A 15,437-nucleotide genomic window follows, 5' to 3' on the forward strand; every position below is an offset into this window, starting at 1 on the left:
AGCTTGAAGTCGAGTTCTAGATGATGCAGTGGTGAGAACAGCTCCGATGTGGGATACAATAGATCTTAACACGTTGGCTGTCCCCATTCTAATTTTTTTTTTACCCCCCACGTCCAACACATTTAGCGAAAGAGAAGGGTTACTTTTGAGTGATAAAATATATATTCTATGAAAAATTAATTCTGCAGCCATTTAAGGAAGTGTTCTTGTTCAAAATCTTCAAGTCCAATGGAAGGCTTGATGCTGCCGTTTCTTGAATCACGTATGATTAATTATGATTGAGGTTATCAATACATATTTCTACAAAACGTTAAGCCCATATGAACCGATCAAACTGCAGCGTTCATGAAAAGTAAGCATATTTATCTTGAACGTGAAATGAATCAATGAATCACATACGACTCATGGACTCCTGGCGAAAATTTTCATGTATCATATGTGATTCATGGGACAGTCAACGTGTTAAGTAGACTGGGCACTGTAACCCCCTTTTGAACTATAAATAATATTACCTATTTACTTATTTGACCATCGGCATACAAAAGGTTGATTTATCACCTAATACTGTGAATTAACAACAACAACTAGCAACTTAGGAAAATAATTCAACTATCCACACACATAACACATAAGCTAGGCGACATCAAGTTCTAGGTGAAAAGGGCGAGGAGAATCCTTCAGTCGCTCAATACCAATAAAGTCTCCGAACTTGACAGGATACCGGCTCCACTATTCAAGAAAGCAGGTGTGGGATGCTGATCGCCTCAATAAACTTCCTTTCCACAGATTCCCTGATAGACTCCTGCAGGTGAATTTCAAACTTCCTTTCCGGACCAAGTAGGAATACAGGTTGCTGTTCATGGAAACTAGATTTTTACAGAATTGTGTGCCCCTGGGCACGGCTCTCAGCATGATCGAAAAGTGGTGCGAGGAGTAGAGGCTAACTGTCAATCCCTCGAAGACAACACTCATTCCGTTCACAAGAAAAAGGAATCTCGACTTCAGAGCGCTGCATGATCCTGAATGGCCAGTCTCTGAAGCCACGGCGGCCATGTGGGCTTGCAAAAGACTCTTTGGAAAGACTTGGGGCATGAAACCGAAAATGGTACTGTGGCTGTACACAGCGGTGGTACGACCTATTGTCACCTATGCGTCTCTAGCATGGTGGACAAAAACCGAAGAGGTCACCACACGCAGCCGGCTGCAGAAACTGCAAAGGCTGGCCCGTGTTGGTGTTACGGAAGCTATGCACACAGCTCCTACATCAGCGCTTGAGGCCATACTTGATATGCCTCCCTTACACTTACATGTGAGGAAATGTAGCCTACCAGAAGCAATAAGAATATCCCTTAACGGGAATCTCCTACCCGGAAACTGGGTTGAACATATGAGGATATTGAATCAACTGGACTCAAACCTCTTGTCAAAACCATCGGATGTTATGCCAATCATTTTCGATTTCGAAACACCCTTTGAAACCGTCATAGCTGACCGTCCTAGTGCAATAAGTTTCGTAAATCGTTTGGACAAGAGGTCATCCTCGTGGTTCACTGATTGATCAAAATCAGAAAGGAGCACCGGCATTGGCGTATGTGGGCCTTAACTGAGGATCTCTAAAGCCCTGGGAAGTGAACCCTCTATTATTTTACAGACCGAGACACTGGCTGTTTACATATGCGCTCAGGAGTGTCTTAAAACGAACCTCAAAGGAGCGCATATCTATATCACCTCGGACACGCCAGGCCACGCTGAGGTCCCTGGAATCAAACTGGCAGAGATCTCTGCTGACATGGGAGTGCCGTAATACCATAAAGCAACTGGCCAGAGACAATAAAGTGACTCTACTATGGGTACCAAGGCATTGTGTGTTCAAGGAAATGAAAAAGCCGATGAACTTGCAACAAGAGCATCAAGGTTAACACCTGCTGGACCTGAGCCTTTCTGATGGCTTGGAAAATACCAATATAGGGCAGCGGTCTAACAATGGGAGTTGAACAACACAATAACCCTCTGGAGAAACACTCCTGGAATTACTCAGTCAAAGAAATTCGTGATGATTTCACCGAGCTACACAAGAAAACTGCTAAAGCTGTCACAGCTGAGCTTCGGGTGATGGTGGGACTGCTGACAGGGCACTGTCGGTACAAACTGTCGTACAAATGATATTTGTACCGCATGGGAAAGTCAGCAGATGAGATTTGTATGCTCTGTGGATCAGAAGCAGAACAGCTGAACACATGGTATGCAAGTGTCCAGAGCTGGCCGGCCTATATAAGAACCACTTATATGGGGAAACCGGTCCTGGATACTCACGAGGTAACGGCTAAGGCCCCTTAGGATGTTATCAGTTTTATCAACACCATTGACGGCCTCCTTGGGTTCCTATGAATGAGTAGGGTAGAGAACAGAAGATCTGCATGGTAGCAGTTAGAGCCACGACGACCCCGGTTCAAATAATATAAATAATAATAAAAAGGCCCATATACTACCGAGTTCCCATGTTTGGGGTGTTGTAGCACCAAATTCGTTCGCTCTGCTTGACTCTTTCAGAGGAAGGCTATTCGACTGATAGATGACCATTACAGAGCGTTTGGTTTCTGTTTCACAGCTGCAGCCTCACAGCTGCGCCAGTGCTTTCCATCAACTTTGTGTGTTCTGTGTTCATATCAAAAAGTATCAGAGTTGATACTCTTTGTTCACACTATACTTTCCGTCTAGTATCTGTCGTATCCGTAAGAATAATGCATGGGTAGAAGAAGGCCAGTTGAATGGCCACCACGGTCCCCAGTCTTGACACCTTCGGATTTTTTCTTCTGGGGACATTTAAAGTCGGTTTTGTTCAAAGCACAGCCCTGAGATGTAAAAGAATTGAAAGTAAGAATCCGCACAGCATGCCGACAAAGTGCGTAAGAGCAAAATTTGAAAGTAGGGTAAATGTTTTTCAACAAAATAATGGACAACACTTTGAAAATATCTCTAAATCGAAACTAAGTGAACGCTTATTGTTTTCAGGAGTGAAGAACATTTCCTACAATAAGAGGAGTTTTACAGATCCCAAAATTGCTGAAAAGATAGTATTCATACATAAGAATTTTTAATTACATTGACTGATCTAAAATTAGAAATATTTTTTATTTTTTACTCTCTTAATATTATGACAGATGTTCTTTTTCTAGAAGAATTCTTCATTGTTTTTATTCACTTTATTATAGTGCCTAGACCGGAATAGTTATACCTATATCGGTTCGGTTTCAGTTGCTTCCCTACCTTCAATTCCATAAATTGATATTCGTAAATGTTGAGCTCGATATTGGCATTGAGTATTAAACTGTTACATTGAGTTTATTGGTTAATACAATGTATTTTCTAGGAAAAGCGTAATTCTGTGTTTCTGTTGATTCTCGATTGAAATAGACCGTAACAAAAGAATCCAGAAGATATGTACATTCCTACATGGGTAAATATTTATCGAGAAACTGCTAAGTTGGTCAACACTTCATTAACGCTTTTTAAATGAAAACTTATTATTTATATGTCGTTCATTAAAAGACCTATTATCCATATCATTGGTAAATGAGTTGTTAGGGTACAGACGTTGCGATAAACAACTGATGTGAGCGCATACGTGTAATTCCGGGCCAAATATTTTTTCATGTCTGCGAAATGATAAACGAAATAGTTTGATAATGAGTCATGTTCTCCTTATTGATCTATGATGCCAAAGTTGCCAACCGGAATGCATTTTAGTTAGTTCACATGGATATAAAAATAATGTTTCACTTATCAAGTGATTTTCCGAAAAACCGGCTGTGATAGTGAAATGCAACGAATCGAATATGTATGTATATCTATCATGTGGGTGTCAGTTGGTATTGATATGAATGATATATTATAACACGTGTCTTCCAGAATTAAAAAAAAAATTCGTCTGGTTCTGATGTCTGATATTCCGACATCGTCGCTTTATCTAAATGGAATCCCTTTCAGAGAAAACAACTCTTGTCTCTGCGCTCTCTGCCCTCACTCAACGATCTCCCTATTATTATTGCGAGGTATGCAAGTAAACATTTATTTATACACTGTCCGATGGTATTTATGATAAGTGAACTATTTTCATTGCAAAACGATTCCCCCAATTAAAAATTTATCAAATATTAGATATCTACTAAAAATATCTATCAAGTTACACAAGCTGCTATAAAAATAAGAACATATTAGTGTAGATAACACAAAAATCGAAGTTTTAACTTGAAAACTTCTTGAGTTAGAATTATATACTACTTATAAAAAGTGTAACAAAAGATATCCTTCAATATATACTTCGAACTTAGATATACTGTCATCAACATTTTGGCCAAAATGATTTTTTTTCAAGTTTCGCTTCAATTTTCTAGCGTAAAGCTGGTAGGACTATTCTCGGAAGATATTTGATTTTGAACTAAATTTCGTAGAGTGATATCCAGTGGTAAAGTGACCTCATCCCGCAATTGAAAAGTAAAGCATTCATTCAGATAGTGTTTTTTTTCTCTATATAAAAAAAGGAATTTTCATAGTGATACCCGAATCTAGTGGATAACATTATTTCTGGATTCAGATTTCAAAAAACATAAACATATAACAGCGCTCGATCGGTCAATTAGAAATGTTTTGCTGGGCTAGGAAAATTATTTAAACTTCAACTCTATACTTAGCGCATAAGCTAAAATTCTTTTTTACTTTGAAGAATGGTCCGAAAATGGTGAAACACGATACCATGGCACCCTGCTTTTTCAAATGAGAATAGCCAATTATCGTATCATATTCTGAATCTACTTGATTTTCCGATTTCTAAATGTACCACTTGTGATAATTTATCTGTAGGCTTCTTTTTCAGAAAAATTTCAGGGTTATGTTATGATGCTTTCAACTATACCAGAAATTTAGAAGTGTAATACAAAAATATATTTCAACAATAACATACATTTACAGGCGAAATTTCAATCTGGTGGCATTCACCGTTTAGAAGTTATGCGGAGAAATTTGTTTAATTTTATCAACTTTGGAAGGATATATCTCCCTTAATACGCATTTTGGGCCATCAGTTTATTTATCAAACTACACTTATTTCACTCCACTTATATCACTCCCAACAAGCTCGATACACAATTTTGACTCACCCTGTATAAAAATGGAATTCACACGTAACAGTGTGATCGCCTTAGGTTTGACCGGAAAATGGAAACCAGCTTTTCACACTATTTTTTCAGAATCGGCTCGGTTTAAAAGATACAGGCTGTTGATCTCAAACGGTTGCATCGAAAGGAATGAATTTCGGAATATAGTTTTTCATTTATTTGATTAATATTTTTCGAACACAAGATATCACCCACGTCATCCAATCTTCTCATTATGACCATTACGTACCATAAAAATACCAAAAATTCAAAGAACCCAAATCTTGAAACTAGGTTAGACGCTATTTAATGAATATCTGAACGTTTTGTAAAATAAAAGTATTCTTCATATTTTGTCGTATAATGCGGCGTTTTCAAGTAATTTGATATTCAAAAATTAAAACGTATCTGTGAAATTCGAAAAATTGGGTACTTTGGCTGAATACAACTCTGTTTAAAAGATTTTATTTATTTATTTTATTTTATTTATTTAGTATACAAAAGCCGAGGTATAACCTATGTGGCTCAAAACAAATAGAACAAAAGAAGAGACACAGAATGTGCAAAATGTAGAAAAAAAAAGCTGAAAATTCCTAAATATACAGAAAAAAAAACGAAACAATAAGACATAATAAATTTGGAAAATTTGGATACTTTGGCTGAATACAACTCTGTTTGAAAGATCCACAGATCTGTAGTGTCATAGATTCAGCTTGTTATTCTGAAGGTAATTTTGTTTTTCAAGGGGTGGCAAAACTCATTATGTAAACTTAAAATGGCTATATCTTTATATCAGGGCCGAATCGGAAAAAATGCTTTATGAAAAAAGTGTTTTTTTTTCACCTCAAGAATCTACTGTTGAAATATTTGTACGAGTCAAAGACTCACCCTGTATACAATAAAAACGTTAATGGACTAGTGGAAATATAAATTGAGAAGTATGAACTGCAGGGAACGAAAACTCTTTCGATTGATGACAGCACGTTCACTCAATTATCGTATTAATTATTACGTGTCCTTTTTTCAGGACTCTTCATTAATCTATACAATAACTTCAATTTTGAACTTTTTCATAGCCAGATACTTTCATGAAACTTTTTGGAAATAAACGAAGTCCAAAAATCCCAATATATTCCTTTCATTCTAACCATAATGGACGATAACTCAAGAACATTTTTGGAAATAGATTTATATTTTTACGCAAATGTAATGAAGTTTTTTCTCAGTGAGTGTCAATGCGAATAACTCGAAAAATGGTGACATCTACATGATTCACGATATTTCAACCCCAGTATTGGTCTTAAGGCGTATTTTTGCAGTACCAACATTCTATTCAAATCGGTTCATCCAGCACATATAACAACCTGTAGGTGCATACTTTGGAACTGGAACAACATTGTCTTCGAGACAATACCCTGATAATGTATAAAACGTTATGTAGTTTTTTGCTCAGATTAAATACATTGTCATGTTCTTTCCATTTGACGTGTCAGAGGAAACTCCCAAAAATTTTATAGATGTTAAAAATTGGATTGAGGATGAAGATATACTTCTTTTAGACTTATTTTTCTAAAAATCATGCAATCAGTTACACAGACATTGAGGTGCAATTCATTCTGCGTACACCATCGCTGTATGTATGTGTGTACAATATGCTGAATTTAGTACTTGAACAAATACGCAATTTAGCACAGTGACAGGCGGCTTTGAGAGTCGTCAGTGAACAGGTCTAGACAGGTGCACTGTGACTTATGGTGGGTTTACGCAAAGTTCCTAAGAGCTTAGACATAATAAAGAAACAATCTCATTGGCAGAAGGCGTTCACGTGATAGCCATCTGCCGGTTAGATTTAGTTCTTAGTTCTTAGGAACTCAGCATCTAAAGATATGGCTAGGCTAGGGTACTGTACTATGTCACATAAAAGATAATCCAGCAGGACAGGGCTCCTCATATCTATGACTCTTAGCATTTGGTTCTATTTGAAAAAGTTCTTGTTGTCGGTTCAGCTGCGACAGCTTCTCACTTCAGAAATTGGGGGAGAAGCAAATCTGAGCTTCTAGTAAACAGATAAGTTGTCGCATATTCCATGTCAACACTTTTGAAGGAGCGATCATTCCTTCTACAAGAAGGAGTTTGTGTTGTGTAAAATTTTCGTTTATGTTCGGCTATTTTTTTGTTGGAATATTCCGTATACTCCTAATATGGATTAAACTTTTTAACTATAAAACGTGATATAATAATGCGGCGACTCTGATCTACCTACCATTCATTCAATATGAAGGATTAGCATTTTCCTCCATTCATATTCAATTTTTAATTACTCAACTTATACTTCTCATTGTATATGTATTAACATTTCGCCAAACTCATACTCTGAACTTCAATCTCGTATGGTTGCAAATATTCCAGAAACTCGACTCGTTAATAATTTTAATTGCCAATTTTTAAAATATTGGTTATTTATCGAAGTGATTCTAATCTCAAATGGCATATTGAAGAAGGATTCGTTCGATTATTCGAAAAGAATTTCTATCGTCTCAACATACGCCATGTTTGAATCGAAAATTTGTTATTTGCGTGACCTTCCTGGTAACGATTTCGATTGGATGATAAATTTAATTATAAAATGAATATAAAATGGATCCACATGATTGGCTCTTATTAAAATCTTGTTGGAGGAGGGAGTATCCCTGTTATTGTTTCGAATGTTCATTTGTCGGTTCTTGTTCTTGCTCAAACTCGAAATTTTACTCTATATATGAAACAGCTACCAATGTATTATCCTTCTTCAGTCACCATCAAGGATTTTGCTAGATCAACATATTCGTTAACAAACAAGTACTTACCTACTTGACGCAATAGGGAAGATAGAAAGAACGCAAAAGTTTCAAAGCTTGATTCAGTGCCTACTGATTCTTTCTGTTGAAGAATCAGCTAATATGGTTCACAGGTGGGCTCATAAAAGAAGAGGAAAGACTGGTTTGATGAAATATAGGATATAGGAAATAAATATGCATCTTCGAAAACTTCCAACTGAAATACTGACAACGGAGCTTTGTGCCTAAAGTCTGTATCTAGATAGTAGATACAGGAAAGTAAGAATTGTCACAGGTACTCGAGAGGCTTTAATCACTTGGAGCCCTTGGAGGCCAAGAATATGGTACCTACTGTAAAAAATCACTGTTAGAAATGGCAGAGAACAACCACTTAGTTCAGATCAGTACCTCTCCATGCATTGAAGTAAATTTTTGTCTGTCTTACACTCACACCCTGTAAAAAAGAAGGGGTTGAAAAAAATACCGTGAGGCAGTGACGTACAGACAGATGAAGACAATGCTTTGCATCCCGGTGTGAAAATCCAATATCACCAAAGTAAAGTCGAAGTTACAGCTAGTCAAACTTAGGCGATTTTTTGTTGTCCCAGTTGCTTCTTAGTTTAGTTGGTGCCAAATACTGCCAAAGCAGTTTTGTAATATCCATCATCAGTTTATTCCCTTTTTGCAAACTTTGAAGTTTTTCTTCGCATCAGATGGAAGTGGGTCCCACTATAATCCCACAATTTTTCAAGCAGTAGAAGAAATAAACTGCTCCACATGAGTTAGGGATATTGACTTAAATTGCAAAAATATAGTTAAAATAAGATTTTTGTGATGAAAATTCATATTAATATGATTTCAAGTGGCAAATTAATTTTAGCCTGTAGATCTCCAGCGTATACAGGGTGGTTAAGAAAAATCGAGTAAAATAACGAAATTTTATTTCCCAGAGAATTCAAGCAGTTTAAGACTATCAATAGAATGTATGGCCTCCACAGGCATCAATAACAGCTTGACATCTTCTTTGGATACTACACACGAGGTTGTTGAACATTTCTTGAGGAATTTGGTTCCATAAACGGAGCAGAAGCTCTCTCAGATCATTCAAGGATTCTGGGGTAGGTTAATGATTATCTAATCTTCTTTAGAGCATATCCTATGCATGTTCTATGCAATTCAAATCTTGTGAGTGCGGACGTATTGGTAAATGTGGAATACCAAGCTCCTCGCGCGCATTCTCAACTATGGCTGCACGAAGCGGTCTAGCGTTATCGTCTAGAAATTGAAAAGTTTCACCAATAGCAGCGTGAAAATTTGGCATAACATTGTCAAGGACATGTTCCCTATAGTGTGAGGCGGTCATATTCCCAGGACAAATGTGTAGATCTGTGTGCCCGTTGAAACATATCCCGGCCCATACCATAACACTACCCCCTCGGAATGGATGGACTTCTTGGACATAGCGATGATTACGGGGTATGCGTGGGATTGTCCATACCCTTATTCTTCGAAAATCTGAAAATCGTCCATATCTGGATTCATCAGTGAAAAGGACACTACGCCATTGATCGTTTCGATTGATATGTTGACTTGCCCATTCCAGTCTTTGACGCTTATGGTCACGTGTTAATGGCACTCCTCTTAATGGACGTCTAGAACCTAGATTCACCTCTCTCAAACGTCGTCTGATGGTTTCGATGGAAACTTGGACCCCATCTGCATTTTTAAGAGTATTCCGTACCATTCTACACGTAGATGTAGGGTTTCTTCTCGCCGAAACGGTGATGGAACGATCCTGAGCAAGTGTTGTTTTTCGTCGCCCACCAAGCCTTGATCTTTCCAACACAGAACCTGTCTCCCTGAACTTATTCCAAAGTCGAGATATCACACTTTGGCTGACTCGGAGCCTTTCCGCTACAACAACCTGAGTTAGGCCATCCTGTAGCATTCCGATAGCCCTATTAGCCTCATCGTTTGTTAATTCACGTCTTGGCATTTTGAGAAAACTCGTTTCAAATCGAAGCCGTTGATATACTGACTTCATTTTAAAATAAGAACATTCATGGAGCATATAATGAGCTGTTCCACCCCTATAAAAATAAAATTACCTTTAGAACAACTAGCCGAATCTGTGACAAGACACATCTGTGGATCTTTTAAACAGAGTTGTATTCAGCCAAAGTACCCAATTTTTCGAATTTCACAGATACGTTTTAATTTTTGAATATCAAATTACTCGAAAACGGAGCACTATACAACAAAATATGGAAAATACTTTCATTTTACAAAACGTTCAAATATTCATCAAATAGCGTCCAATTAGTTCTTTCAACTTTTGGTATTTTATGGTACGTAATGGTCATATTGAGAATACTGGAAGACGTGGGTCTTTCGTTCGAAAAAGATTAATCAAATAAATGAAAAACTATATTCCGAAATTCATTTCATTCGATGGAACCGTTTGTGAGATAACATTTTTTTATGGTTTTTCAACAGCCTGTATCCTTTGAACCGAGCCGATTCGGAAAAATTGGTAAAGAAAAAATGTGTTTCTTTTGATCTCAAGAATCTACTGTTAAAATATTTGTACAAGTCAAAGACTCACCCTGTATAAGGATAATAACTTATCCATATTCAGTTGTTTTCAACATTTTGTTGGGAATTTCAAACGGAAGAAAACTAGATAAAACATACTTCTTAATCTCATTTATTGAAAATATGAAAAATATTTAAATATACAAAATTTACAACTTTAGAATATTGTTTATACACAACCATTTGGAATGAATATACCTACAAATAATTTCATATTAATAAGTTTGGACTTCAGATTAACAAGATCTTTTCGGAATACTTTTTTTAAATTTGTTAGGATACTAAGAATAAATTAATCCTGAACTATTTATGAATGAAGTAAATTCTGTAGGAATTCAAATAATTATCTGGTCTTGAACAATATTTTTCTCTTATAATTGTCGCACTTCAAACTTATGAATTTTCATCATTTTTTTGGTAACATATTGCAACAAGCATGAATTGAAAAGCTTTCAGATTATTTGCAGTCTGAGAAATTTAATATTTCATGTGGACTCCTAGAACGTAACTCAACACTGTATGTCCAGAAAATTGGAAAGTTTAAGATATTTTTTATTGTTACTAATGTTACTTGTGTTGACTCAAGTTACAATATTTTCATCATTTAAGTATGATTCAATACGCCACAATCGAATTCAAAGAAATAAAATATTTTCTTTGAAAAATGTTGAAAAATAGAAAACCAAAACAATAAGAATTAAGAAATTGAATTATACAGTTCTCTTAAAACTTTATGTGTTATCAAAAGAGTAATATATTAACAAATATGCAGCATAAACATCACTAGTTTCAATAAGAAAACGTTAATAAATTATTTATTTTATGACTATTACAAAAAATGAAGGAGCAAAAATGAAATCACTATCAAACTTGTCAAGTCAAGTTCATGTATATTTGTGCATGAACTACTTATACTTTAATCTGCCCTCCTTGGTCTCCTCTTCTTCATTTTATTAGGTGATTGAGTTTTATAGTCCTGATCAGATTCAGAATCTGTTTGTTTCTCTCCTTCCGACTGACTAGCATCATCAACAAGATCATCTCTGATGTCTTCATCAGCCTGTCCAAAAAAAACAAGATTAAAACTAGATCTACCTTAGAATTGGATCAGAAGGTCGCTGGTTTCGACGCAGAGGATTTACAGGAGCCTCTTATAAAAACACCAAAAATCTTCAATAACCAAGTATGTACTAACACTTGTTGAAAAAATTTAAACCAGATAACGCATCATAGAGTAATATAAATAAATGAAATCAACTAAACTAAAGAAATGTCCCTCAGATTACCGCTTTTGTACAATTATAATCTTAGATAAAATTCGTTCGAAAAAACCCATACCAGCAAAAACGTTCCAAAACACTAAATTTAAAAAAAACTCAAAAACGACTGGATCGATTTTGACCACATCACAAGGACGTTAGCATTGCGGGACCTCTGAAACAGATCAAATTCGCTGCAAAAACTGTCCAAATAAGAGGTTTTAACTTTGTTTCTCAAGAACATATTGAGTTCTCTAGATAATAAACAGGCCCTAAGAAGATTGACTCCTGAACGAGATGAAACGACTTTGGGCACAGTCACGGTCAAAGAATGAGGTTATGATTTGTTCCCTAAATATCAGTTGGTGATTTTCATGAAGACATCTTTGTTGGTTTAATCAACGTAAACTAATCTGTAGTCGCCATTCAATATTTAAACTCAAACTAAAACTTACCAGTTCATCATCAGAATCCTTTTTTTTCTGTGTTTTTGTAGGAACACTAGACTGAACACTTGTGTGTTTTGGGGGATAGATCAGATCAAGTAAACAGACAAGAACCTGGAATAAAGCATATTTCAAAATATACACTGATAATTTCTCATCTTGTGGGGCTCCAAAAACATTTTGTTCCAAGAAATAAAACAACTAAATCTTGCCCCACAGGGTTTGTAGGAATATTTATGAATCAAGACCATTAATTTGAGTGGTAATATGAGAAATTTCCATCAACTATGTTCAGTAAAAAGTCCATCAAATATAAAACAAATGCTTTCGATTTATTCAAGAAAATTTATTGATTTCTCTGAAGTTCAACTCAGCTTTTTATGTATTTTTAGAATGAATAAAGACACTTTGAAGATTCATAGATAGACATTTGTTTCTCAGAAAAATCACTGAAACTGTTTCAATTTTTAATACATTGGAAAAACAGCAATTGGGAATCAGTTAATGGAAGTATAGAGGGTGTTTCACGCAAAGTGTCCACTGGAAGTACCAAGACTACCAAATCAGATTTTCTTGTGAAAATTTGTGGATTATAATGAACAGGCTGGATCTATTCAACTAATGACTAATGAGAGTATTCAAGTGTTTTCTACTTGAGATTTCATAGTGTGAAAAGGGGTCACTTTAATGATTATTTTTAATGAGTTAAATTTGAATAAATAAGTGATAAAAGTTGAATAGCTCCTCACAACCTCATAATAAAATTCTTCTCTCTAGCAGTTCATAAATCCTTGTATGAATGAAAGAAACTATAGAATGTGGGAGTATTGAGAACGAAGGTCCACAAAATCAACATAAAAATAATTGTGCAATTCAGTCATGAATTATTTTCAATCGAGTTTGACGGCGATGTTTTGGAATTAATTTGATTTCGGTGTACTACAGAGTGATAAATTATTCATTGTTTGAGTCGTATCTTATTGTAACAGAAAACTCAAATATTGAATAACAAAAAATAAAAATAGCACAGAGTAAAATTACACAGCCAACTGTCATATCATAATTTCTCAAGACCATGTATTATGAACTTCAATTGCTGAACACTTTCCGAAATGAATGGATTTTTTTAAAGATAAATGATTGAAGACAATAATCAAAAAATTTTATAAAGACGAAACTTACCAATCCCAAAAGAGCACCCATCAAAATAGTTGCAATTGCAAATATTAAATATGAACCCCAAGTTGGAAGTCCAAAGTCTTCTGTCATTTTATTATGGAGATCCTGCAAGAAAAGTAATATAGACTAAAAATAGAGAAGTGTAAAATTCCATTTTATGAAAACATACTCTCAAATTTTGGGACAATTTGAAGAACGAAGAAACAACAGACATTTGAAGAGAGTTTGGCGATTTCCATCCTGGTACAGGATCAACTTGTTGCCATTTTCTTTCTTCAATAAAAGTCATTAAAGATTCCCTATCCCTAGAACCTTTGTATTGTCTAAATTCCCCATTCAATACACTGAAAATGAAGAGGTAGATTAATCCATACAAAAAATAGACAAGCACCAGACTAACTGGATATATTTAAATAGGTGCTCTTCCTATCAAGTGCTCGTTTGGAATAAACGTTAGTTGTAGAAGTAATGTTGTCATAATTTGTGAAGTGTTCACAATGCAAACATAACTTCAACTTAACTTCTACTTACAAATTTATGACAATATTTGAGATATTACTATAACGCTAAGGAAAGAATGTTAATTGTAATCTCAATTCCGACAGCCAGTTCTGACTGTCTTAAATTTATGAATTAAAAATACTCACTGGAAAATAGTCGGAAGTGCAGTTACCATAAAACGACCACTCAGTCCAGGACTTGTTATAACATCTACCTTTCCTACTTTAATGCCCAAACCAGAAGAATGTTGAGCAAATTCTTTCCAAATCCCCTCTAATGCTTTGCAAGCAGGGCACCATGGAGCATAGCTTTAATAAACAAGGTATAAACGTTCGATTATACACTGATAAGATTTTCCGTTATATGGTTTAATAATATACTTCATGAATGAGAAATTCAACAAAATCTGATGTGAATTTAAATTGTGTTTTGAGTATTAAATTATTACCGTATTTTTTATTGATAAATACAGATACATGATGATCACTTTGTATCGTAGGTATGCCTATAGAAATACTTACAATTCGACCATCCACTCCCGCTTCAACATATCAGTCCAGTTATCCTCATTCAATTCTACAACTGAGTTTTGTCCTTCTACGTAACTCGAAAAGGTACAGAAACCAAAAACGATAATAAATGAAAATATCCAATTATTACTCGCCATGTTGAAATTTCAAGTGTGAATTTAACCGGCGTTTCCTTGACAATAATTTAAAAACAATCTGATTTTCAAGTGCGGAATGTTACATCTCCATTAATTTACAACTGTTTCATAAAAAGAATGCGAGTTGAAAATATTGCATTGCTTAAAATAACAATTGCCTTAACTTCACTTAATTATATCACTGTTTTTAATGCTTTTTACTAAAAAAACGAGCAATAAATTAAAAATGAAAATTTGATTTGGCAAATTGGAACGTCATCAATGACAATGACAAGACCCCATTCATAGAGATAAACTACATTTCATTTTGTGATTTATGCCCATTGAACCAAAGAGAAATCTTTCTGGTTTTTTTTTTGAGTTCAATCAAAAATTAACTCTTTGCAACCTACTCTTGAATCACAAACGCGGGATTTAAGCCCGTTTGCAACAGCCGAGAATTCTCTAGAAAATTTACTCGAGATTTCATGCGCCGTGAATTATGTACCGTTACATACGCACTTTCGGTAGAATTCTCTGTTCAGTTGCGTACTAAATAGGCTCCGCCCTTTTCTTGCAAGAATTTTGTAGAGAATTCTCCAGAGAATTCTCGGCTGTTGCAAACGGGCTTTATGCATGAATAAAAAGCGTTTCTATTTCAATAATTTTACCTAACTTAAACTGTGAATCTCGAATCGAACATTTGTTGTTTTAAAAATGTAAACTCAGGAAAAAAAATGCAACGTTTTTTGAAATCTCAGTAAGATAAAGATGGTTTATCCATATACTCTATGGTTTAACCATAGGAACTGAAGGACATAATTCTTAACCTAAAAAAATAT

The 15,437-nt window shown here is 35.3% G+C and overlaps 1 protein-coding gene across 1 annotated transcript; it reads right to left on the bottom strand.

The window, feature by feature from the left end:
• Positions 1-10,660: 10,660 nt before the first annotated feature.
• Positions 10,661-14,863, bottom strand: LOC123322597 (thioredoxin-related transmembrane protein 1-like). The gene is made up of 6 exons (XM_044910546.1): positions 14,471-14,863; positions 14,096-14,257; positions 13,618-13,792; positions 13,452-13,553; positions 12,279-12,383; positions 10,661-11,624 (listed from the first exon to the last, which is right to left on the bottom strand). Exons 1-6 carry the CDS (start codon positions 14,614-14,616, stop codon positions 11,481-11,483), a joined length of 834 nt encoding a protein of 277 aa, XP_044766481.1. The 5' UTR covers positions 14,617-14,863; the 3' UTR covers positions 10,661-11,480.
• Positions 14,864-15,437: the final 574 nt, after the last annotated feature.

Source organism: Coccinella septempunctata, chromosome 1 (assembly GCF_907165205.1).
Source record: "Coccinella septempunctata chromosome 1, icCocSept1.1, whole genome shotgun sequence".
Taxonomy (NCBI): Eukaryota; Metazoa; Arthropoda; class Insecta; order Coleoptera; family Coccinellidae; genus Coccinella; species Coccinella septempunctata.

What these genes read in the sequence shown, in the direction of transcription:
- LOC123322597 (XM_044910546.1), bottom strand. Translation starts at nt 14,616, where the DNA reads ATGGCGAGTAATAATTGGATATTTTCATTTATTATCGTTTTTGGTTTC. An exon ending in CGGGAGTGGATGGTCGAATT is followed by an intron (nt 14,258 to 14,470) that starts GTAAGTATTTCT and finishes TGTTTATTAAAG; the next exon opens with CTATGCTCCATGGTGCCCTG. An exon ending in AGGATTCTGATGATGAACTG is followed by an intron (nt 11,625 to 12,278) that starts GTAAGTTTTAGT and finishes TTTTTTGGACAG; the next exon opens with GCTGATGAAGACATCAGAGA.